Here is a 22,075-nt window from a genome sequence, read left to right on the forward strand (position 1 = left end):
GATGGAAATTAAGGACTCCATTCAGAATTCTAAGGGGAAATTATTTGTAACCTAGAGTTCTAAGCCCCAGGCTATGAGTTTGTTAAACTAAAGACATTTTTTAGACATGAAATACCTCAAAATTGTCAATTAGTCCTTTTCCCAGAAAGTTAACTGGAGGGGCGCCTGGGTGGCTCGGTCAGTTAAGCATCTGCCTTCGGCTCAGTTCGTGATCCCAGGGTCCTGGGATCAGGCCCCACATCGGGCTCCCTGCTCAGCGGGAGGCCTGCTTCTCCCTCTCCCTGCCGCTCCCCCTGCTTGTGCTTTCTCTCCCTTTAATAAATAAGTAAAATTTTTTTAAAAAAGAGAAGAAAGAAAGAAAGTTAACTGGAATTGTTTGCCAGAATAAGGGGAAAAGTCAAGAGACGGGAAAGCATACTGACCCAGGAAATAGCGGCTCCAACTCAAAAGAGGATTGAGGGGGCACCCACAGATGGTGGGGTGAAGGGGGCTTCCAGGCTGACAGCTGTGCACCGGCCAGGACAGCCAGTGTGAGAGCAGCACGCATCCGGCTGCAAGAGAAGCTCTGGGAGAATGGGCTTGGTAGAAAACCTGGTATGTCTGAGGATCTTCACAAGAAATGGAGGCTACCAGGGAAGTCAGGAGATGAATTTGTGCTGAATGCAAATTGAAAACTAAGCAAAGGAAAAGACAGTTAATAACTTTAGCTGCATCCCTGTATCATTTATGTTTTAATTATAATAAAACTTGAGTCTTGTAACAATGTTTAGATTTGCTAATGCTGGGCAGTAGATGAGTGTTCTTTTTCCGTGTTTGAAATGTTTCATAGAAATATTTTCAAATGACCACAAATACTATGTCACTTCCCTGCCTAAAACTTTAATAGCTTCCCACTGCACTTGGATTTCATTCTAACTCTTAATCTTAGGTCACAAGACACTGTACTATCTGGCCCCTTCCTATCTCTCTCCCTCCAAAACTGTTCTAGGCACATTGATATTCTTCAGTTACTGAATCCAGTTTGCCCAGTATTTGCCAGCCTACCTCAGGGGCCTTTGTACATGCTGTGCCCTCTGCTTGGCATCCGTCCACTGTTCTTTGCATGGTATCTTCTTTAACCTTGAGCTCTCAGCTTTAATCTCACCTCCTCAGAGAGACCTTTCCTGGCCACCCTAAAACTAGGTCATTTTTACTGCCTTCGTGCTCTCATTTAGCACCCTGTTTGTGTTTTTTATAGCATCTGGGGCAACTTTCATTTATGTGTTGACTTGCTTTTGTTCTTTTTCATTAGCATATAAGCTCCATGGGGATGGGAACCTGTCTGTCTTGCTCAGCATGGTGTATCACCGGCAGCTAACTGACCCAGTGCCTGGTACATGTAACCACTCAAACAGATTTTGTTGAATGACTGAATGATACAGTATAGCTTCTCTGGAAGTTTCATAGGGTGGTGAATAGACCTAAGTTCAAATTCTGACTTCATCCATTCTAAGCTGATCTTGTTTTATTAGCTGTAAATGGAAGAATTGAACACAAACACCCCCCATCCCTACTGAGGTTTTAAGGGACCTAATGAAGTTATTTCTTGATATGGTGCTAGTTACATGGTGTGTTCAGTTTGTGAAAATTCATTGAGCCATAGACATGTATGTGTACTTCCCTCTGTGTATGTTATGCTTTCATTATTTTATTTTTGGGTAATCTCTACAGTCAATGCAGGGCTCAAATTCATGACCTCTGCAATTGAGTCACATGCTCTACCCACTGAGCCAGCCGGGCACCCCACTTCCCAAGATTTTAAGGTTAAAAAAACATCCTTATAGGGCTGCTCCGAGGATAGAATAGAGAATGTATATAAAGCCTATTAGCACAATGCCAAACACAAAGTATATGTTTATATGTTCAGTGAATAGAAGCTGCTTTTACCAACTTTGTCTAAAAGGATAGGACTAATGTCATCAACTCTCAAATCGTACTAGTGTCATCTTTCCAATAGTAGATGGAGCAGAAACATTGATGCCTGAAAAGATAACTTTTCTCAGTATAACTATTAGCTAGATCTCTCTAATTTTGATAGTTTTTTAAATAACCTGTGCAGTGCCTTAAACTTGATAGAATATGAGCTCCCTGAGAGGAAAGATTATGACTTTTTCCATTATTGAGTTCCCAGTGTTTTACGTAGAACAGCTTTTGGTAGTTAGTAAATGTTCACAGGATGAAAGTCAGCTATACCCAGACTTTTGTACCAATTCCTCCTCTTTAGTCTCTTTTTTTTTAAGATTTTATTTATTTATTTGACAGAGATACAGTGAGAGAGGGAACCCAAGCAGGGGGAGTGGGAGAGAGAGAAGCAAGCCCCCCACCGAGCAGGGAGCCCGACTCGGGCCTCGATCCAAGACCCTGGGATCATGACCTGAGCCGAAGGCAGGCGCTCAACAACTGAGCCACCCAGGCACCCCTTTAGGCTCTTTCACTATCTATTAAATTGGTTTTTGCTTTTCTCACATACTTTATTTTTACATATCTCTTTCTATAAATTGATGTAGTCTGCTATTTTAACGGCTCTTAATCTGTATTCACATCAGTTTGCTTCCTTTTCTCCAGGTGTTAGGTATTCTGGTATTCATTGTTACTAACTAGTGCTATAAATTACCTGTATAAATCACTTTTCCCTCTTCTGAATTATTTCCTTGGGCTCTATTCCCAAATGAATCAAAGAGCATAGTTCCTAAATTCACTCACTTAGATCACTACCTACTAAATGATGAAACCTTAAGAATTGTAACAGTTCTATGGACTGAACGGATGCTCTGGTGATCATGTTATGATTGAGTTTATTGTCACTCGTCCCAGAGTTTACGAGTGTAACAAGCGCTGCAAGTGTGACCCAAACATGTGCACAAACCGGTTGGTGCAGCATGGACTCCAGGTTCGGCTACAGCTATTCAAGACGCAGAACAAGGGCTGGGGTATCCGCTGCTTGGATGACATTGCCAAAGGCTCCTTTGTCTGTATTTATGCAGGTTGGTGATGAAACAAAAGAGTTGCTGGGGTTAGGACACGGTGGGGAATTGAATCAGAGAGGAGCTGAACAGAAGAATAAAACTTGGGAGTAAGAGGAGGCCAGGATTTTCTTCTGTAAAGAACAGGACAAGTGATGATGTGCCTGTCCGGGTGGACCAGGAAGGGACAAAGAGCTTTATAAGGACAAGAAGGAAAAGGGATGAAAGTGGACGTGAGGATTTTTCAGACAAGGGACATGGGAGCAGAGCCCAGTGTGTTGTTTTCTCCCACGTCTCTCCACCCACAGGCTTTTAGCATAGCTGCGGACACCCTTTTGGTAAACCAAGAGGAAAATGGGATGGCAGAAAGGGCAAGATTTAAAACTAGAGGAAAGCTGCCTGTCTTCTCATAGTTAAGACACTGAGGAGACAAGGGAGAGCCCATAATGGAGGTGTTTTGACTGTGTGCTGGTGGGCTCGGTATTGCTGGAAGGACCCCTATACTTTCTAAAAGATCCTCATAACCACAGAAGGCCTTTAATTCTCTTCACTCCCAGGCAAGATCCTGACAGATGACTTTGCGGACAAGGAGGGCCTGGAGATGGGTGATGAGTACTTTGCCAATCTGGACCATATCGAGAGCGTGGAGAACTTCAAGGAAGGCTATGAGAGTGATGCCCCCTGTTCCTCGGACAGCAGCGGGGTAGACTTGAAAGACCAGGAAGATGGCAACAGCGGTACAGAGGATCCCGAAGAGTCCAATGATGACAGCTCCGATGATAACTTCTGCAAAGATGAGGACTTCAGCACCAGTTCTGTGTGGCGTAGCTATGCTACCCGGCGGCAGACCCGGGGCCAGAAGGAGAACGGACTGTCTGAGACAGCTTCCAAGGACTCCCGCCCCCCAGACCTAGGCCCCCCTCATATTCCTGTCCCTCCAGCGATCCCTGTCGGTGGCTGCAATCCGCCTTCCTCTGAAGAGACACCCAAGAACAAGGTGGCCTCGTGGTTGAGCTACAACAGTGTCAGCGAGGGTGGCTTTGCTGACTCTGACAGCCGGTCCTCCTTCAAGACTAGCGAAGGTGGGGAAGGCCGGCCTGGGGGAGGCAGAGGGGAGGCTGAGAAGGCCTCCACCTCAGGGCTGGGCTTCAAGGATGAGGGAGACATCAAGCAGGCCAAGAAAGAGGTAAGTGGTGGCAGGAAACTCTTGAGAGTGGTAGCTTTTGTGTAACTTTGGTGTAGTGACTTAATGTGACTTACTCTCACTCTTCAACATGTAGATTAGGTACTGGATGGATATTTGTGGCAAACCAGATTAACTCCCCCCTCCACCCAGCACATTTCCGGTGCTTAAAGGACCAAATTATCTTAAAATCAACCTAGGGAAGAACTGTCTGGTTCATCCCAAAGTAAAGGATTTATAAGTAGGTGTTTTTTTTTTTAAGTTAAGTGTTATTTCAAGTTATCTACAGCATTGCTGTCTTTTGTTATACTTAAAAACCAAGAATTGAGGGGCGCCTGGGGTGGCTCAGTCAGTTAGGCATCCAGCTCTTGATTTCGGCTCAGGTCATGATGTCAGGGTCATGAGATGGAGCCCAGCATTGGGCTCAAGTCTACTTGAGATTCTCTCCCTCTGCCCCCTCCCCCTGCTTACACTCTCTCTTTCAGTCTCTCTCTCTCAAATAAATCCTTAAAGAAAAAAACCAATTGATTCTAGATGTATTTTTATTGATGTTGAAACTTAGCACATTATGGGTGGTAAACTGTGTCTCTTGTCCTTGTAAGATTCTGCCCACAGTGTTTGCCTTGAGCATCTTATGCCTGTCATTGGAAAGGCTGGAAACCCCCTCTCAGGTGGTGTCCTCATGAGAACATGAGTGTTCCGTCAAGCTGCAAAGCAGTCTCTAGATAAGCTTCTCACTAGCTGAGGTCTTTGGAGGTCATTTGAGATCAAGTCTAATTGTTGGATTTGTTACTCAGGACCATTGAAAACATTTTAACCTTTCACTTGCTCTCTTTTCCAGGACCCTGATGATCGAAACAAGATGTCAATGTAAGAGCCTCTGTTTCTGACCTGTTTCCAGATTTGCCTTGTTTCAAGCCTGTAAAAGAAACTCATCATCTGACCCCCCTTCTCATTCCTTCCCCTCCCGGTAGAGTTAGTGAAAGCGCTCGAAATTACGGTTACAATCCTTCTCCCATGAAGCTCGAAGGACTTCGCCGCCCACCTAGTAAGACTAGTATGCATCAGAGCCGACGACTCATGGCCTCTGCTCAGTCCAGTGCTGATGTAAGTGACATTCTTCCTCAAGCTGTACCTCACCTCTCATCGGGGCCTTAATGATAATTCCCAGTATATCCCTTGTTGCTTTGGCTGTGGCTTCCTGCCTCCGTTTCCTTCAGCCAGCATCTAATCTTTCTCTTGCTGTAGTCTTAGCTTCTTCCTGCTTAACTGTAGAAAGAGCACGTACTTGAATGGGTCCTCTCCATTTACTCTTCTTTCTTCTCACCCTTCTGTTTCCCAGGACGTCCTAACATTGTCCAGCAGCACAGAAAGCGAGGGGGAAAGTGCGACCAGCCGGAAGCCCACCACTGGTCAGACTTCAGCCACAGCAGTGGATAGCGATGATATCCAGACCATCTCCTCTGGCTCTGAGGCAGATGACTTTGAGGACAAGAAGAACATGTCTGGTAGTCTGGAAGAATGTTGGGGGTAGTAGGCAGGGATGGCAGGAAAGCTGGGATAGGGGCTTTTCTAAGGAAGCTAAAGGAGTGGGAAAACATGCAGATCTTAAGAGTTGACGCATGTCTGGGAGGATTCTCTGATTCCCAGCTCAACTGTTAATGTTGTTTAACACATCCCCTTCCTCTCTCCTTTTCACTTCCCTACTCTCTTCCCTCAGCTCCTTTACCCAGCAGCTCTAATCCTGCTTGAAAAAACTGCCAATTAGGATCTTTGCTTTCAGGGTCACAGCTCATCAGTATTCCTACAGTGCAAGGAGTGGGATGAAAATGGGGGTAGAAGGTCCAGTCGTGAGGTGGGATGGGGCCTAACCCTGTTCTCTGTTCTCCTTCCTGTCCAGGTCCAACAAAACGCCAGGTGGCAGTAAAATCAACCCGAGGCTTTGCTCTTAAATCAACCCATGGGATTGCCATTAAATCAACCAACATGGCATCCGTGGAAAAGGGGGAGAGTGCACCTGTTCGTAAGAACACACGCCAGTTCTATGATGGGGAAGAGTCTTGCTATATCATTGATGCCAAGCTCGAAGGCAACCTGGGCCGCTACCTCAATGTGAGATCCCTCTCCCTTCCCTCTAGATGCTGGATTATCCCACTGTCCTCAAATTTCTAGTTCTTTTTAACACAACTATATAAACCTACCTTTACTTGTTAGAAATTCTTGATCTCTAGGATCTTAAAGAGGTAGCTTTCTTTCAGAACTTCTCTGCTATGATGGGGAGGATCAAATGGCATCATTTTTTTTGTCCAACTCACATTCACCCCACAAAGCTGGGTTGTTTTCTCAGTTCTTATGGGTCCTGTCCTTAAACCCACAGCATAGCTGCAGCCCCAACTTGTTTGTCCAGAATGTCTTCGTGGACACTCACGATCTTCGCTTCCCCTGGGTGGCCTTCTTTGCCAGCAAGTAAGAAGGGGTCAGGGAGGGGGCTGGTTGGGTAAGAGCCGCAGCCCAGCGTTGAGTAGGGGCAGCCCCCCACCTCGTGCTCCAGCTCCGCTCGCACGTGGTGACGTGCTGCCTTCACCGCCCCCTCCCCTGTCTTCCTGCCCAGGAGGATCCGGGCTGGCACAGAGCTCACGTGGGACTACAACTACGAGGTGGGCAGTGTGGAAGGCAAGGAGCTGCTCTGCTGCTGCGGGGCCATCGAATGCAGAGGGCGTCTTCTTTAGTGGACAGCCTTCTTCGGAACTTTCCAAACCCTTCCCGAACCGTCCTTTCCTCAGGAACTGGGTCTTCCTGACTGTTCAACTCTGACCCCCACGTCTCCCGTCTAGCTCTTCCCCCAGCTCCTGGTAGATAGAAGTGGGAGCTCTGGATCAGGAGATCCCTTCCAATGTGGTGCTAGCAGGCAAGGTCCCTCCTCCACCTCCTGAAGCGCCGGGGGTGGGGGGAGGTCGCCACGCCGACCTGGGCCTGATCTCCCTCAGTCCTCCTGTTACTCCTCCCTCCCACCCTCTGTTTGTTCAAGTGTTCATGCTTCTGACAGACTTCATTCCTGGAATGAGGGCTGTGTATTTACTATCCTTGATTTGTATGGTTTCTTGAATGTCTTTTAACAAGATGTTAAAACAAAGATTGTGATTTGATTTATCTTCCTCAGCCCCCATTCTCCCAGTTCTGGGTCTTTTGGTGACAGAGCTATTTCTGCCCCCAGTCCTTCCCAAGGGACAGCTGTCATTAATCTCATACCTTCTCTACCTTTGCTTTTTCTTATTTGCCATGTGAAATTTTAAAAAGGAAACGTTACATAACCATGAGGAAGACTACCTTAGTTTATTTAGTTGATCTCCCTTCTCAGTTCCTACTAGTCTCAGACACTTATTACCATGTTTTACTTAATCTTTAATATATTTTAATTAAAAAAAAAAAAACCATTAACAGTACATTTTGGTCTGAAGTGGTCCCTCTGCTGAAATGCCAGGTGCTAGCTGTAATTCTGGCTTTAAAACCAAAACACCGAATGTTTAATAAATAAAAATAAGAACTAATTGCCATTCTATTCCAAACCAGCTAGCCTAGGGGATGAGGCCAGAGGAAGGAGGCAGTAAGACCTTAGACCTGTGATGACAGAGAGCTGGCAGAGAAATAACACGCAGGCCATCCAAGCAGTCCCAGTATGGGCGCCCAACACACACACTTTTTGGCAGAGGTAGGGTAAGGGTCTTATGTACCCTCCTACACTCAATTCATTTGTGTCTCAGGAGGGAAAAAGTTAAAGCTCAGTTTTGGTTTCTGGCCCAAGTTAGGGAGCCTAGAAAGGTGAGCCTTGGTCCATCTTTGGCAGAATGAGGCCCACAGATGGGACAGTAAGGCACGACCCTGGCTCTGGAGGTCAGGGAGTCTGAGGCAAACAGCTAGGGCCAAATTCTGAAGAATAAGGAATGTGAGTTGTAATTGCCGCCCCCAGAGCTAAGGCAGGGCCTCAAAAGCAATAGAAAGGACAACCTAGAAAACAGAGAGGAAAATAAGTCCATCCCCCCCTCTGACAAAGGATATACCAACCTCCCCGCTACCCGGGGATAGGCTGGTTAGTTTGGTTAAAGGCAACTGGGTGACAAAGAAGCAGGGGGTTGGGACACAGAGGAACTCTCTCCTTGCTTTCTGCTTTCTCCCCAGGGCTTAAAGCGGTCCTCTGGAGAGGACAGCCTAGTTCCTTGGCTTTATGCATTAATCTGAGGGGCAGCAGGGACAACGGTTCAGTCATTCTTACGATGGTTGTTACTGAGGACAGGGTGGCCGTTGGCTAGGGGTCGGCTCTTTGCTCCTCCCCCAGCTACAGCCTCCTCCCCCTCTGAGCTCTCTGTTTCTTCCCGGTCGCTGCGTTCATCTTCTACCAGCTGTGGAAACGGAAAAGAAGGGTTACATGCTGTCCTCAAATGCTTAAGGAATGCCTCTCTCAGCAGGCTTGTCCTGCTGCACCCAGGGCACCACAGTAGTGTCTTAGGACGCTTGCCGACGTGGGGCGGCGGGGGAGTTTGGGCTGTTTCTGGAGTTGAAGGTAGTAGGGCCTACAGATCATTCACCTTTCCAGTTATGAACTTGTGGGCCATGCGCAGAATGAGGTAGGCCCAAAAGATATGCAGCAGCTGTAGCACTCCCATCATGGAATTAAAGAAGTAGTAGCCGAAGAAGGCAGGGTAGAGCTCCAATGGGTAGACCACAGTGCAGTGCAAGATCCTGCAATGGGAAAGGAGAGACGGGATTGTAAACACATGAAGGAGGCAGTCGGGATAAGGACAGATAAATGAGGCGGGGAGGTCAAGACTCCTGCTTACTTGAGGACAGGAGTATAGTCTGGCCTACTCACCAGAAGGGCAGGATGACCAGTCGGGTGATGATGAAGACAATGGCGAAGACGATGAAGATGTTGTTGCAGGTGTTTTTCCATCCCGCATAGTTAAACATCTTGGCTGACTGCACAGATAGCCCCCGTCCATCATCACGGGCTCCTGACTCTCCCATATACATTCATATATACACTGGCTCTGTGCCCCCACCTCCTTGCTCCCAGGAATGTCACCCCCCACCACCACCACCCCCAGAAGAGGGATAGGGACAGAAGAACCTGCACCGGAGTCTCTAGGTTTGAAGAAATGCCCAGGAAGCCTGACCTCTAGCAGGTAGTCGGAAGAGTCATGCAGAGCCATGATCAGCGTCCCTGCTCGGATGTAATTGGCAAACCAGGAGAAGCTGATGAGGATGATGGTAGCCACGTGATGGATGATCTGTTCCTTGAAATCCTGCAGAAAAGATGCAGGCTCCAGGGGACTTCCTGTTCCCCACCCCCACTGTAATCCTACTTCCTCCCCCTTCCACTTAGTTCCCCTTAACCCACAGCTCCATCCAAATACTCAGAAATCAAAGGGGAAGGCTCTCCGTCCGGGGCTTTGTTTTGGCTTCTAGGCTTAATGGCACAGCTCCCTGACCCACCTTTCGCTTGACATCAGAGGCAATGCTGAAGAGCAGGGACCAGTAGAAAGAAAGTTCAATCATGTAGTACCAATACTGGGAAGGGATGGTGCTCTGGGTGCGAGAAAGGAGAGAAAGGGAAAGGTAAGGTACCCCAAACAATAGGACCCAAGGCTCTCACTGTCCAACCCAGCCCTTCTACCCCGGGGTTGTTTAGCACCGTGACTCCAGTGCCTTCTGCCACATGTTCCAGAGACCATCTCTTCATAAGGGTGTACGTGTCCTAGTCCTGCCCTACCTTGAGCCTCTTAATCACCCCAGAGAAGGAGTCAGGACCCCATCTCATACCTGTATGGGATATCCCTCCCAAACCTTCTTCATGTCATAGAACCAGGGTTTCTGCAGAGAGACGGTGAGAGGTTAAGAGAAGAGGGACCCACGTTCTATGGCCTCACACCACCTTGACAGAGAACCTACTCCCACCTCCCAGGAACCCCCGCTCACGTCCACAATGACGGCCATGCCAGCAATGAAAGCGATCAGGTAAAAGGTGAATCTCCAGCTGGAAGAGGAAGCAGAAAGGGTAAGGAGGATGGCTGGGAGAGGGGCACAGCCCTCCAACCACTGCCAAGTGCCCCCAGATATCTTCCCTCTCAAGAATATCATTGATCGATTGGGCGCCTGGGTGGCTCAGTTGGTTAAGCAACTGCCTTCGGCTCAGGTCATGATCCCGGAGTCCTGGGATCGAGTCCCACATCGGGCTCCCTGCTCAGCAGCGAGTCTGCTTCTCCCTCTGACCTTCTCCCCTCTCATGCTGTTTCTCTCTCTCTCTCTCAAATAAATAAATAAAATCTTAAAAAATATATATATATCATTGATTGGCAGGGGCGCCTGGGTGGCTCGGTCATTAAGCGTCTGCCTTCAGCTCAGGTCATGATGCCAGGGTCCTGGGATCGAGCCCCGCATCGGGTTCCCTGCTCAGCGGGAAGCCTGCTTCTCCCTCTCCCACTCCCCCTGCTTGTGTTCCTGCCCTCACTCTCTCTCTCTGTCAAATAAATAAAACCTAAAAAAAAATATATATATATATCATTAATAACCAGTTCACCTCCTCACCTAGGCACAACCTCTCCCTGCATACAGCCATGGCCCACCCCTCCCAGCAAGACATCAGACCTTCCTCTGCCACCCAGCTTCTCTGGCCCCAACCTACCCTACCTGGCTTCTCGGAACTTCTTGAGGAGACTGGGCCGGTCCTGGTTGCGGCGGCGGCGGAACCAGCGCTCCACCTGGCGGCCAGAGAGCCCACTCTGCCGCGACAAGAGCTCTACCTCTGCCTGGGTGTGGTGAAGAAGCCCATTACGTTCAGCGCCCCCGTCCTCCCGCCACCACCTCCCAGCAAGAACCTAGGTCAGCACCACTGCCCTGTCCTCTCCACCCACCAGGGCTGGCCTCACAACCTGCGCCCTCCCCAGGGCGCACTCAGTGATCCCAGAGCAGGGCCTGCAGCACACACCTGTTTGGGCTGCTTGCCACTGGTCAGGTAGAAATGCTCCAAGGTAGGGTTGGGTGGTGCCCGCAGCCGAGTTTTCTCCTTTACATTCAGAAGGGCGGCCAGTGGTGTAGCCACATAACTGAGGAAGGGATAGGAGTGAGAAGGGTCTGTCTCTTTAAAGCACCTGTCTCTTGGTAGCCCCTAGCTGGCTGGGGAAAGGACTGCAAGCTCAGGCAACTTTATCCTGGGCCTCAGTTTCCCGGCAACCCCCTCGGTGGCCTCCTTGGGCTGCCCAAAGCTGACAAAGCTGCCTGTGTTTACTAGTGACCAGGCGGGGTGGAGAGGGAGAACAAATGACCATTGAAGGAAAGGGCCTGGGGGTGCTAAGCCCTCAGGAAGACAATGCTGCGTTCAGTGGGGGCGGCACATAGGAGGCAGGGATCTGGGTGGCCAGAAGAGCAGGGTCCAGGACCAATTAAACAGCAAGAGACAAACTCAAGTGCAAGAAACTGTGGCTGGCAGCCAGGGAAGGCATGGGGGAAGGTTGGTATGCTCACAGCTCAAAGAAGTATCGAACGATGAGGAAGAGCAAGGCCAGGGGTAGTGTGATGTAGAGGTCTGAGGCTTTGGCGTAGACACGTCCATCCCGGTCTTCTAGATCAGCCCAAGTTAAGTTCACAGGCAGCCACAGCCGTTCCCACCAGAAGTAGTCATACAAGGTCTGGAGCATCCTGAGGGGGGGGGGGGGGGAGGCAGAGGGCATCACAGGGGGCAGCCATGGGGGAAGAGAAAGATGAAAGTTTCCATGGTATAACAAAGGAGCAGGGGACAGAGACTCATGCCCTGGAGTCTGGTCCTGGGCACATGGCCTTGGACAAACCAGTTTCCTTGTCTGTAACATGGTGGCTTTCCAGTTCTAACATTCACCATTTACCACAACTGAAGATGATGCTCACGACCCCCAGGAGTCCCAGTTCTCTAGAACTAAGAACCTTGGGGTCTCCCCGTCATTTTGCTTTACCCTGGCATGGAGGACAGGCAGGATCTGGCCCTAGAAGTTATAACCAACAATCTGAGTAAAGTGGGAGGCACCTTCTCCTCCCCCAACCCCCACTCTCCAGCTAGCCCCTCCGTCCCTCAAGCCAACCCACAGCTGGAAGCTTCTGTGCCAAGGCAGCCCAGAAACAGATTGCAGGGCTTAGGCAAACCCTACCTCCTCCTTCCCTACAACCCATCTGCACAGCAGGTCCCTAGGGAAAATTAAGAGGCCAGAGTAAAGCAAAATTATGTCCCTAAAGGATGCTGAGCTCCAGGACAATCAGTAAACATCAAACTATTCCACAGGAGATTAACACCCCATGCCGAGCCATCCAATCCCTGCACATAAGGCAGAAGAACTATCTGAAGCGTCTTTTCAGAAACAAAGTGAAGGCAAGGCTGCAAAGAATTAGGGATTGGGGGCCAGACAATGGAGACAGAAGACCGAGACATCTGGTGGAACTAGGAGCTATTTCTTAAGGCTCATCCACAAAATAGTAACTAGTCTGCAGGGGAACACCCATCACAAAGACTCTCAGCTCAGGGAAAAGCTGTTGCTTCCCCACCCCCCCCACCCCACCTCCCCCTTTCCTTCCACAGAGAGGTAGTGACCAACCACTGGTCACTTGGATACCAGAATGAGGGAGGGTACAGACCTCCTGAGAGGTATCCTCTAGAGCCATTGTCTTTGGCTCCTGAGGGGCGACAGCAGCTGCTGGGAGCTGAGAGTACAGCAGCAAGATGGTCCCACGGAGTCAGTGATGCCAGTACCAACAGAATGCCTGGCAGTCCTGGGACTTGGCAGTGAAGACCAGCGGGACGACAAGGGCAGAAGTTTCTGGGCCCCCAGCCCTCATCCTCTCAGGAGGGCAGGGGCGGGGGGGTGGGGGTGGTGCGGTGCTGGTATTCAGGCTGACTTAGAACTAAAAGCTGACGCAGAAGGAAGGTGGTCTCCTCCCACCCGGCGGGAAGAGAGTGGGGAGACTGTTCTCCACCGTGCACTGCAGACCACGGTGCCCCTGGCTGAAGGCTGATCAGATCTCAGCTGAGCGGGGCTGGCGCTCCGCCTGCTCTTCCCACGGCTCCGCCCACACCCACCACACAAGCACTTGCGAAATCCCTCTCAGAAATCCCTCTCGGCCTGTCACGGGTCAGTATTCCAGCTCGAGGACTTTACCCTCTTGTCCCCACTCCTGGTCACTGCTCACAGATGAAGTCAGAGGTCAGCACCGACAATCAAGGAGCTTCAGCTCCACCTTCGCCCAGGAACACTCATACACACTCATACACACACACACACACTCTCCGGGCCTCAGCTCCCGAGGGCACTGCCCCTTTCCCCTCTACCTTAGCCAGAATAAATATTTAATTAGTTAAAGAGATGGAAGCCTTTGGAACTGAACAAAATTAAACATAATTCTCCACAGTGGAACTTCCCCCACACAACCATGTGCACAACACACTTTTTTCACAGAGAAAATTGAGTAGAGAAGGAAAAGGCAGAAGAGCTAGATGTGCTAACACGCCTCTGGATCCTCCTTCCCACCTTTTTAGCTTAGCTAGACTGGAGGTGGGGGGAAATGACTGACACGTGCCCTGACTTCCATGTCCCTTGGAGCCCACCTTGTCCTCCACTGAGATCTAAAGCCAAAAGTACAGACAGGCCTGGATATCAGGCCCCATCCCCACCCTGGTCAGTGGAAACTGGCAGGAAGTTTCTCTGTCAGGGACATTTTGAGGATTAAAGATTCAGAGGGCTGGCTGGGGTCCCAGAGGGTGTGAGTGGGGCCCCTCTCCCTGACTCCTGGGGCCCAGGATTGTCTTCTGCCAGTCTCTACCTACAAAGGTGAGATGCTGGAGAAGTTAGCAGAACATGGGCCAGAGAGTGGTCAAGGGCAAGCACCAGGATAGTGCAATTATCTCAACCCCAAGACGACACCTATCCGCTTCCCATCCCAAGCAGGGAGAGCCAAAGAACGTGGTGAAATGCAGATTAATGAGGGCTCTCTCACACCTGGGTAGCAGGCTTTCTGTGACCACAGCCCTCCCTTGGTGCCCAGTACTTCCATTAGCAGAGTAAAGCTACCCCATCCCTGCCCCCTCCCTACCCCCAAAGCCTAGCCCAGCAGGGAGAGGCGCCAGATTCAGCAGGGTCAGGGCTTCTGACTCAACATGGGGGGCAGGGTGGGGAGGACAACAGGGGCTCCCAGCAGCCTTGCTTACACATCCGCTCAGAACCAACCGGTCTGCTCCGAGGCAGCCCTGGTGGCTTCTTGGCACCAGCACACCAAGCCAAGCACGGGATCCCATAAACAAAAGACTGGTGCAAGAAGACAGGGATGTGAACTCGGTATAGGGAGAAACCCTGCTTTTCTGGCCAGCTGGCCCTCAGGGTAGATATTTGATTTTCTGATGGGGAAATCACACCTACAGATAGTCTCCCACTCACAGAATTTACTCACTGCACACATGAAGAAACGACAGTGTGTGTGTGCGTGCGTGCGTGCGTGTGTGTGTGTGTGTGTGTGTGTGTGTGTCTGTCTCTCTCACAGAGACACACCTGCCTCAGAGACACAGACGCCACTCTCTGAGGCACAGGCAGGAGAGGGGCCAGCAGAGCAGGGATTTCACGGGCATCGGATTACCAGGAACTTGAAGAGGGCTCTGCCCAGCCCCCAGCCTTTGCCCCATCTCTGAGTGACCCCTCCCAAACCCTCAGAAATGGATGTAAAGGGGGCAGAGGGTCCCCATGGGGGCCTGTAAACCCAGAATGCTAAGAAGGCAGAGGTTTGAGTCCATGAGGCAGGGATCTCACAGACTCAATGTGAAAACAGTCCCGCTGGCTCTCAGAGCTTGAAGAAATAATTGAGCAAAATAGGATCAGCAAATGAGGAGAGACTGACAAACACAGGGTCCCACAGGCTCCCCGCCACCACTGAAGCCTGAGGGACTACAAAAAAAGTGGGAGGATCCGAGTAAGTCTTGTTGAAAACTTTCTTTTAGCAACAGGCATCAGGAACTAGAAGGCTGCAGCGTGGATGAAGCCAACAGGAGGTGTATCATCACTCCAGAAGGCAGGGTAGGTCCCCAAATTTAGCTTGTCTGGGCCACCCCACCAGAGGCCCCAACACACCCAAATGCTGCATGTGACTAGAGCCTCCAGGGGCCGCGGGAGGCCGGCAGGTTAAAGAAGCAGGGGAGGGGGGGCAGCGCTGATGAGCACAGTAAAGGACCCGCAGGGCGCCAGGCTCCTGGCCAGTGACAGGGGAGAGAGGAGGCCGGGCCTCCAGGGGGAAAGCTGGCCAGAGGCCCCAGTGAAGGGACTGGGCTGTGGGGTACCAAGGGAGACAAGGAACTCTCTCTCTTTGGAACAGAGAATCTGTGCAGGTCACTTCATGATTCGGGCCAGGCCCAGAGGGACAAGGCTGCAGACAAGTCCTTATCCCTAGGAGCTCCATCACAAGTGCAGTCAGCCACCCACCTTCAGCCCCGGCCACCTGGACTTTGTTTGGTACGGGACAGCGACCCCCTCCAACACAGATGTGGGAGTGATTGCCTGCTGGAGGCCTTCCCAGATTCGATTCTCTGTGAAGAGGGGCTCACTCCGTTCCTCAGGATCCTCAAAAGCCCCCTGGGTACTGGGTCTAGCAACTCAGGGAATCAAGCCCAGGTTTTGATGCCAGGAGCCTGGCTTGGGGAGAGAGAGAAACCCCCAAGCTGAGGCCAAGTATTAGCGCCACACACCTGCAATTAACCTACTTGCCAGAGAGCCTCCAGGCCGGTAATTAACAAGCCGTGGCCCCGAAAACCAGTTTCACCAGCAGCTTCCCCCTCCCCAGCCCAGCCACACACACCCCATAACGGTATAGGAGCCTTAGCCTTGGGGGGCCTGGTCACACACTCAGAGCCACTCCTTCCTGTTTCCCGTTAAGCACATGGACGCTCTGACCCCGCTCCTGCAACGGGCACTGGGGGCCGGTGCGAAGAAAAAGCAGCAGGACCCTCCCCGCCCTCCCACTCCAGCCACCGGACCGGTGCAGGCCAGGAGCGACGCCGCGGGCCCACTGCCAGGCTGGGGCTCTCGCGCAAATGGTCACCAAGCTCTTCTCCCCAACAAAGGGGGCGCCTGTGGCTCGGGCCCTCCGCGAGCAGCCTCGGGCCCCTCCCTCCCAGCCCCTACCTGTTGCCAGGAGGGCTTGCCTCTCCCGGCTCGGGGCGGCGCGCCCCACCACGCCGAGGCGCCCGGCCAGCCTGCCCTCGGGCGGCGCTGGGGGCCCGGCCGCTCCCGCGAGGCGCTCCGGCCCGCCCTCCCCCAGGCCCGCCGCCATGAGCGCGCCGGGCACAGGCCCCCGAGCCCGCGGCTGCCGTCCCCCGCCCGGCCGCCCAGAGCCCGCGCCCCGGGCCCTCTGTCCTTGTCGCCCCCGCTCCCTCCGCAGCGGGGGCCCTCTCGGCGGAGCCGCGGCGGAGCGGCCCCCACTTCTCCCAACTTTTCCGCGGCCGCTCCCCGCCCCACCCCGGCGCGCAGCGCCTGCGGCTCGCAAGCTGGGGTCCCGACTCACTCGGCGGCAGCGGCGTCGCGGAGCTGGCCCGGCCGGGAGCCGCTGCTCCGTCTCTCCTGGCGTCCGCGCTCCGGCCCCCCCCCCCACACTCCGGACTGGCTCGGCTCGCTCCTCTCCTCCCCCTTCCGCCCGCCCGCTCCCTCCCTCCTTCCTCCTCCGCCAGCCGAGCCCAGCCGAGCCGCGTCCGAGCCCAGCCCGGGAGAGCAAGGCCGCGAGCGGCCCCGGAACCGGGAGACTGGGCGTGGACCTGCGGCCCAGCGACGGCACGGCAGAGGAGGGAGGGCAGCGGGGCCCAGGCCTGTGCGCGCGGCGGCCTCGCCCAGCCCCCGCTCCCTGCCACCGCCCCTTTCCCGGCCCTGGGACCCGCGCCCTCGCGGGCCAGGCCCGCGGCCGCGCCCACTGTAATCTCTGCACGGGGAGAAGCCCCCGAGGAGGGAAGGCTGTGTGCGGGCCCGGCGGGCACTCCGGGCTCTCCGTGGCCCTCGGGGACAGACCCGCGAGATGCCCGGGGATTCCGGGCGAGCAGCGGCCGAGCGCCTGCCCCACCCGCCCGCCCCCAACTGCGGTCGGCGACTTCAGCCCTGCTGCGGCCCTCGGTTCCCCCCGCCCGACCGATTGCCACACTTCCCGGCTCTAGCCCCACTGAGCGGCGGAGGGAGGAGAGCGCCCCGGCTTCGGGCGAGCGAAGCCTGGGGGAGTCCCTTCCGAGTGCGGTGCGCCCAGGCCGAGCGCCTCTCCGGGTCGGCCCAGGCAGCGGACCCTCGTGATTCCGTTGCCTTTCCCTGCGCAGAGCCTGCGGCCCCTGCGAGATCCCCCACTCCATCCTCGCCACAAAACCCGTTTCCACCCGGGTATTGTAAAACCTGTCCACGGTGGCACACATACCCCGCTGTAGTAGATACTCTGAAAGAGCCAACCCCCAACTTTTGTTTTGTAAAATGTATTTGAGTTTGCCATCTACACTGTTTTTCCCTCTTCTAACTCGTATTTCTAAGATGCCTTTCCCTTAGTCTGGTAAAACTGTCGTTTCAGGAACATGCGACATGTTTATCCTAGAAAACCGACCTCGACTCCTAGCATGGACAGAATGTGGCTAGGATGTGTCTGAAGGTTTGTTTAGAAAGAGAGCTAGAGCTTACTCCATGTAGAGGTAACTTCGTTTTTCACCTCGATGAAATGGTGTTTTTGTCCTGTCACGGTTAGAACCTCTGACAGTAGCTTCTTTCATGGTTTATCTAGTCAAGTTCAGGTGTTTTGATAGCTCTCTTAGGAAGGAGAGTGACCTCCCCGCCTATTCCAGTTGAGAGCTTGGCCCTCACCTAAGGCTCTTTCTGGACAGGTAGAGAAGCAGAAGCTGATTTTCAAGTTCTTTGTTCATTTGCTCTCTGCTGCCGGACCCTCAGCCCATTCATTCCTACCAGTGGAGAAATGAGAATTATTGGCCCAATCCCTGGCCCATCTCCCCCCAGACCAGCCCCCAGGGGACTCTTCCACCTCTTTTAGCCTGACCTGCCCGATTTTACAGTTCCCAGCAAGCCCTCCAGCCCTGTTTTACTTTGCCCCAGGCTGAATTCCTCCCTGATTAGCACTGCTTACATCTTTTTACCTCTCTGTAACCCTCTCCCTCTGCCTTCCAATCCAAAGTTCCCTCTACCTTTCTTGAGAATCCTCCCCAGATTCCTCTCTGCTACATACCCACACGCCCTTTTCCAGAAGGGTTCAGTGTCTCTACTTCGGGCTCCAGCTAACCTTTGGGTCCCGCTCTAACTCCTCACGCCTCTGTACTATTTGGTTCCTTTCCTTTGGCTTCTGAGCCCTTTTCTCAAGCAGTTTTCCTAGATGCCAAGTTTCTCCAAGGTCCCTGCAAGACTTTTTAAATGATTCCTTAGAGGACTGAAGACCGTTTAACTTTTTTTAAGATAGCAGTGGGCAGGGGAAGTTTGGGGGCAGAGGTTGTATAGCCAAGGCCTGAGAAATAAAGATAAGAGGGTGTACCCCTCCCCCAAGAGACAAAAGAGAAGGTGGATGGAGAAGGGGAAGTGGCCTCAGGCAGCATTAGAATGATGCTACCAGTTCTGTCAACATACTTAGGACAGAAGCTTGCACCGGCGCCACACACACACTCCCCGCCTCAGCTGGACCAGGAGATTTGGATCACCACCTTTCTGACCCATCCCCCAGTGCCCCGGGCAGACATAGCCACGCCCGCAGTGCCCCAAGCTGCCTGCCTTGCTGTGACTCACTTCCTCTGTATGCGCTGCTGAGGTGGCCTGAGGCAGAGGGCACCACCAGGCCTTCAAGCTGGGATTTAAGTATCTGGGCAGGCTTTGAGGACAGGAAAAGGCATGGACCCCAGCTTAGGAAAGTCAGGCTGGCTCATGCAACACAGAAGCCTATTTGGGTAAAGGAGTAGAGCATGGCTACTATGTGAGCAGAGGGATTCAGGTGCCAGGAGTTCTGGGGAGAAAAAGTTTCATAACAAGAGAAAAATGCCGGGGAGAAATTTCTATGTGTTCCGAAATCATGCAATGCAAGATTTTGCAGAAAAGCAATATGGGGTTGGAGTTGAACCCGAATTCATGAGTCAACAGTTGAGGCTCTATATATTACTGCCTGTCCCCTATATACTCCACTAAGACAGACCCCCAAATCAGCTATGCCCTCATCTAAGTAATGAAGAAAGCACAGGAGAAGTTAGGAGACCTGGATCTGGTTCCAACACCGTGGCCCTTGGGAAGTCACTTTGCCTCCTGAGTCAGTAATAAGAGTAGACCGACTAGTCGGGCACCTGGGTGGCTCAGTCGTTAAGTGTCTGCCTTCCACTCAGGTCATGATCCCGGGGTCTTGGGATCGAGCCCCGCATCGGGCTCCCTGCTCCGTGGGAAGCCTGTTTCTCCCTCTCCCACTCCCCCTGCTTGTGTTCCCTCTCTTGCTGTCTCTCTCTCTGTCAAATAAAGAAATAAAATCTTAAAAAAAAAAAAGAGTAGACCAGTCATCTCCAAGAACCCCACCAACTCTGAAATTCTAAAATTTAGAGCACGGGGGTGAAAGGTGATTAGTAAATTTGAAAACAACCTCAATATGGCCCTGGAGTTGAACAAAACAAAACGCCAGGACAAAAGGAGTGAGTTTCCACCAAGTTTCAGTAGAGCATCTCCCGTACTTCTCCTCACGCTCCTGGACCACAGGACTGCTCTTCTGCTGTGTGGTTGCCCTTCTGCGTACATCCTTCAAACGCAGGATTCAGCCTTGCTGGTCTGCCAGGAATCCCTCGCAGAAGTTCGGACTGGGGAAATAAGAGCCCTCTCCCTCTCCCTTCATTTCCCTCTAAACCTACTTGGAATGTGTGCCCAGAATGGACTCTGAAGGATGCGGAAGGCCAAAGGCATGGGACTTGCGAAGACACTGTATTGGGGTAACCCAGCCTAGGACGTCTCCTGCAAGTGTCTTGAGGTCCCATTGGTGGGGGGAAGTCCCTTGAGTAGGTGTCTCCTTGAGGCTCTTCTGCTGACCATGCCTGCCTGCCAAGTCCACCTAGGAACCTGATGTCCTCCAGAGACTGCACTTCCCAACAAGGGCGCAAAAGGAGCCCCTGGGTTATCTGTGGGTGGAGCCAGCGCTTCGGAGGCCTCAAGTGGCCACTAGGGGGCATTCGGCTCTCGGTGGCTTCTAATGCCCTCCTGTGGCCAGATTGAAGATCGGCAAGATAGAGGTTGCAGAAGAGAGCCAAGACGGGACTCCATAGGGAGACAAGTTAACAATAACAGTTCCTTATAAAATAACATTATATCAATATTTATTGTTACATATTAGTTAACATTTTGACATGTGTACCTACTAGTCTGTGCGAGCACTCTTCTGAAGGGGCGCCTGGGTGGCTCAGTTGGTTAAGCATCTGCTTTTGGCTAGGGTCATGATCTCAGCGTCCTGGACTTGAGCCCCACATCGGGCTCCCTGCTCAGGGGGGAGCCTGCTTCTCCCTCTTCCTCTGCCCGCCGCTCCCCCTGCTTGTGCGCGCTCTCTCTCTGTCAAATAAATAAAATCTTAAAAAAAAATAAGGTGCTCTACATGTATTAATTTATTTCTCACAATAGCTTATCATATAAACACTATTATTATCTCTGTTTCGAAGATGAGGAAACTGAGCACAGAAAGGTTGAGGTAGGGGCGCATGGGCGGCTCAGTTGGTTAAGCATCTGCCTTCGGCTCAGGTCATGATCCCAGGGTCCATGACCTGAGTCCCACATCGGAATCCCTGCTCAGTGGGGAACGTGCTTCTCCCTTTGCCTGCCCCTCCCCCTGCTTGTTCTCTCTCTCTCTGACAAATAAATAAATAAAATCTTAAAAAAAGGAGAAGAAAGAAAGTTTGAGGTAATTGCTAAAGTCACATAAGAGACTGGAATTCTGAGTCCAAGAAGTCTGGCTCCAGAACTTTTGCTTTTAATCACCATGCTGGAACTGAGTCCCATCGTCCCAGTTGCCAGGTAAATTACAGGATGCTCAGTTCAATCACAATTTCAGATAAACAATAAATGATTGTTATCCTAAGTATATCCCATGAAATAGTTGGGTCAGACTTAATACCAACAAATTATTTGTCATTTACCTGAAATTCTAATTTAACTGGGTGTCCTGCATTTTTTTTTATTAAATCTGGCAGCCTTATTTTACAAGGCATTTTTCTCTGCCAAATGCCATCACATATATAACCTAATTCAGTCCTCCCAGGAAGACTACTCTCAGGTGCCCAGGATGCCCCCTCCACACACTTCAGTCCCTCCCAATAGTCCCATTTTTTCTCAGGTAAAGAAACAGACACAGAGACCTGAAATGACTTGCTGAGGTTACAGAACAGAACGAGTGGCAGAGTTGGGGCTTGAACCCATGTTCTCACGGCAAAAATTGGTGGATGTTTCCCAGTTTAACAGGAGACAAAGTGAGAAGCAGTGATCGCCACCAAGGAAATCCCCCTTCGTGCATACTTGGGCCTGGTCTGCTCTGTGGAAGAGGGGCAGGTCCCTCCTCAGGGATGTAAGAGAACCGGCGAGGGCCTTCCTTGGCGGGGAGAGGGGCAGAGGAGTGGAAACAGCTCTCTAGCTTCCGTGTCCAGCCCCCACAGGACCTCTGGAGGGAAGCTGGAAGGACACAGCTCCTAGGTCCCAGGGAGCTGGCTGTGAGGCTCAAGCGGCTACCTGCTCAGGGACCCTGGGCTTCCCAGGGCCGCTCACCTGCTGCTCTGTGCACTGGCAGCCCCAAGCCCAGCTGCAGCGGTTGCATCAGTACCGCTAAAACCGTCCTGGCAGCCAAAAGGCACCAGAAGGAATCTAAGACA

At 52.0% G+C, this 22,075-nt stretch overlaps 2 protein-coding genes across 6 annotated transcripts in view; one reads left to right on the forward strand and one right to left on the reverse strand.

The window, feature by feature from the left end:
* The window catches only part of SETDB1 (SET domain bifurcated histone lysine methyltransferase 1), a 32,813-nt gene extending 25,376 nt beyond the window's left edge, over positions 1-7,437 (forward strand). For all 4 annotated transcript variants that reach the window (XM_027599872.1, XM_027599860.1, XM_027599886.1 and 1 more), the window contains exons 15-22: positions 2,854-3,023; positions 3,560-4,188; positions 5,027-5,055; positions 5,160-5,292; positions 5,528-5,693; positions 6,086-6,297; positions 6,563-6,651; positions 6,797-7,437. In XM_027599872.1, coding sequence (XP_027455673.1) covers positions 2,854-3,023; positions 3,560-4,188; positions 5,027-5,055; positions 5,160-5,292; positions 5,528-5,693; positions 6,086-6,297; positions 6,563-6,651; positions 6,797-6,914 — 1,546 coding nt within the window. In that variant the 3' untranslated portion in view covers positions 6,915-7,437. The remainder of the gene's footprint in view (positions 1-2,853; positions 3,024-3,559; positions 4,189-5,026; positions 5,056-5,159; positions 5,293-5,527; positions 5,694-6,085; positions 6,298-6,562; positions 6,652-6,796) is intronic.
* A 143-nt stretch (positions 7,438-7,580) lies between these two features.
* On the reverse strand, positions 7,581-16,899 carry CERS2 (ceramide synthase 2). Of its 2 annotated transcripts, XM_027599893.2 has the most exons (11): positions 16,744-16,899; positions 11,704-11,877; positions 11,168-11,285; positions 10,870-10,988; positions 10,159-10,216; positions 10,003-10,053; positions 9,676-9,768; positions 9,357-9,485; positions 9,053-9,159; positions 8,769-8,922; positions 7,581-8,582 (listed from the first exon to the last, which is right to left on the reverse strand). In XM_027599893.2, exons 2-11 carry the CDS (start codon positions 11,874-11,876, stop codon positions 8,442-8,444), a joined length of 1,143 nt encoding a protein of 380 aa, XP_027455694.1. In that variant the 5' UTR covers position 11,877; positions 16,744-16,899; the 3' UTR covers positions 7,581-8,441. The 2 variants fall into 2 exon arrangements, with proteins under 2 accessions (XP_027455694.1, XP_027455700.1); XM_027599899.2 differs by lacking the exon at positions 10,003-10,053.
* Between the last annotated feature and the right edge of the window lie 5,176 nt (positions 16,900-22,075).

This window comes from Zalophus californianus, chromosome 4 (genome assembly GCF_009762305.2).
Source record: "Zalophus californianus isolate mZalCal1 chromosome 4, mZalCal1.pri.v2, whole genome shotgun sequence".
Classification (NCBI taxonomy): Eukaryota; Metazoa; Chordata; class Mammalia; order Carnivora; family Otariidae; genus Zalophus; species Zalophus californianus.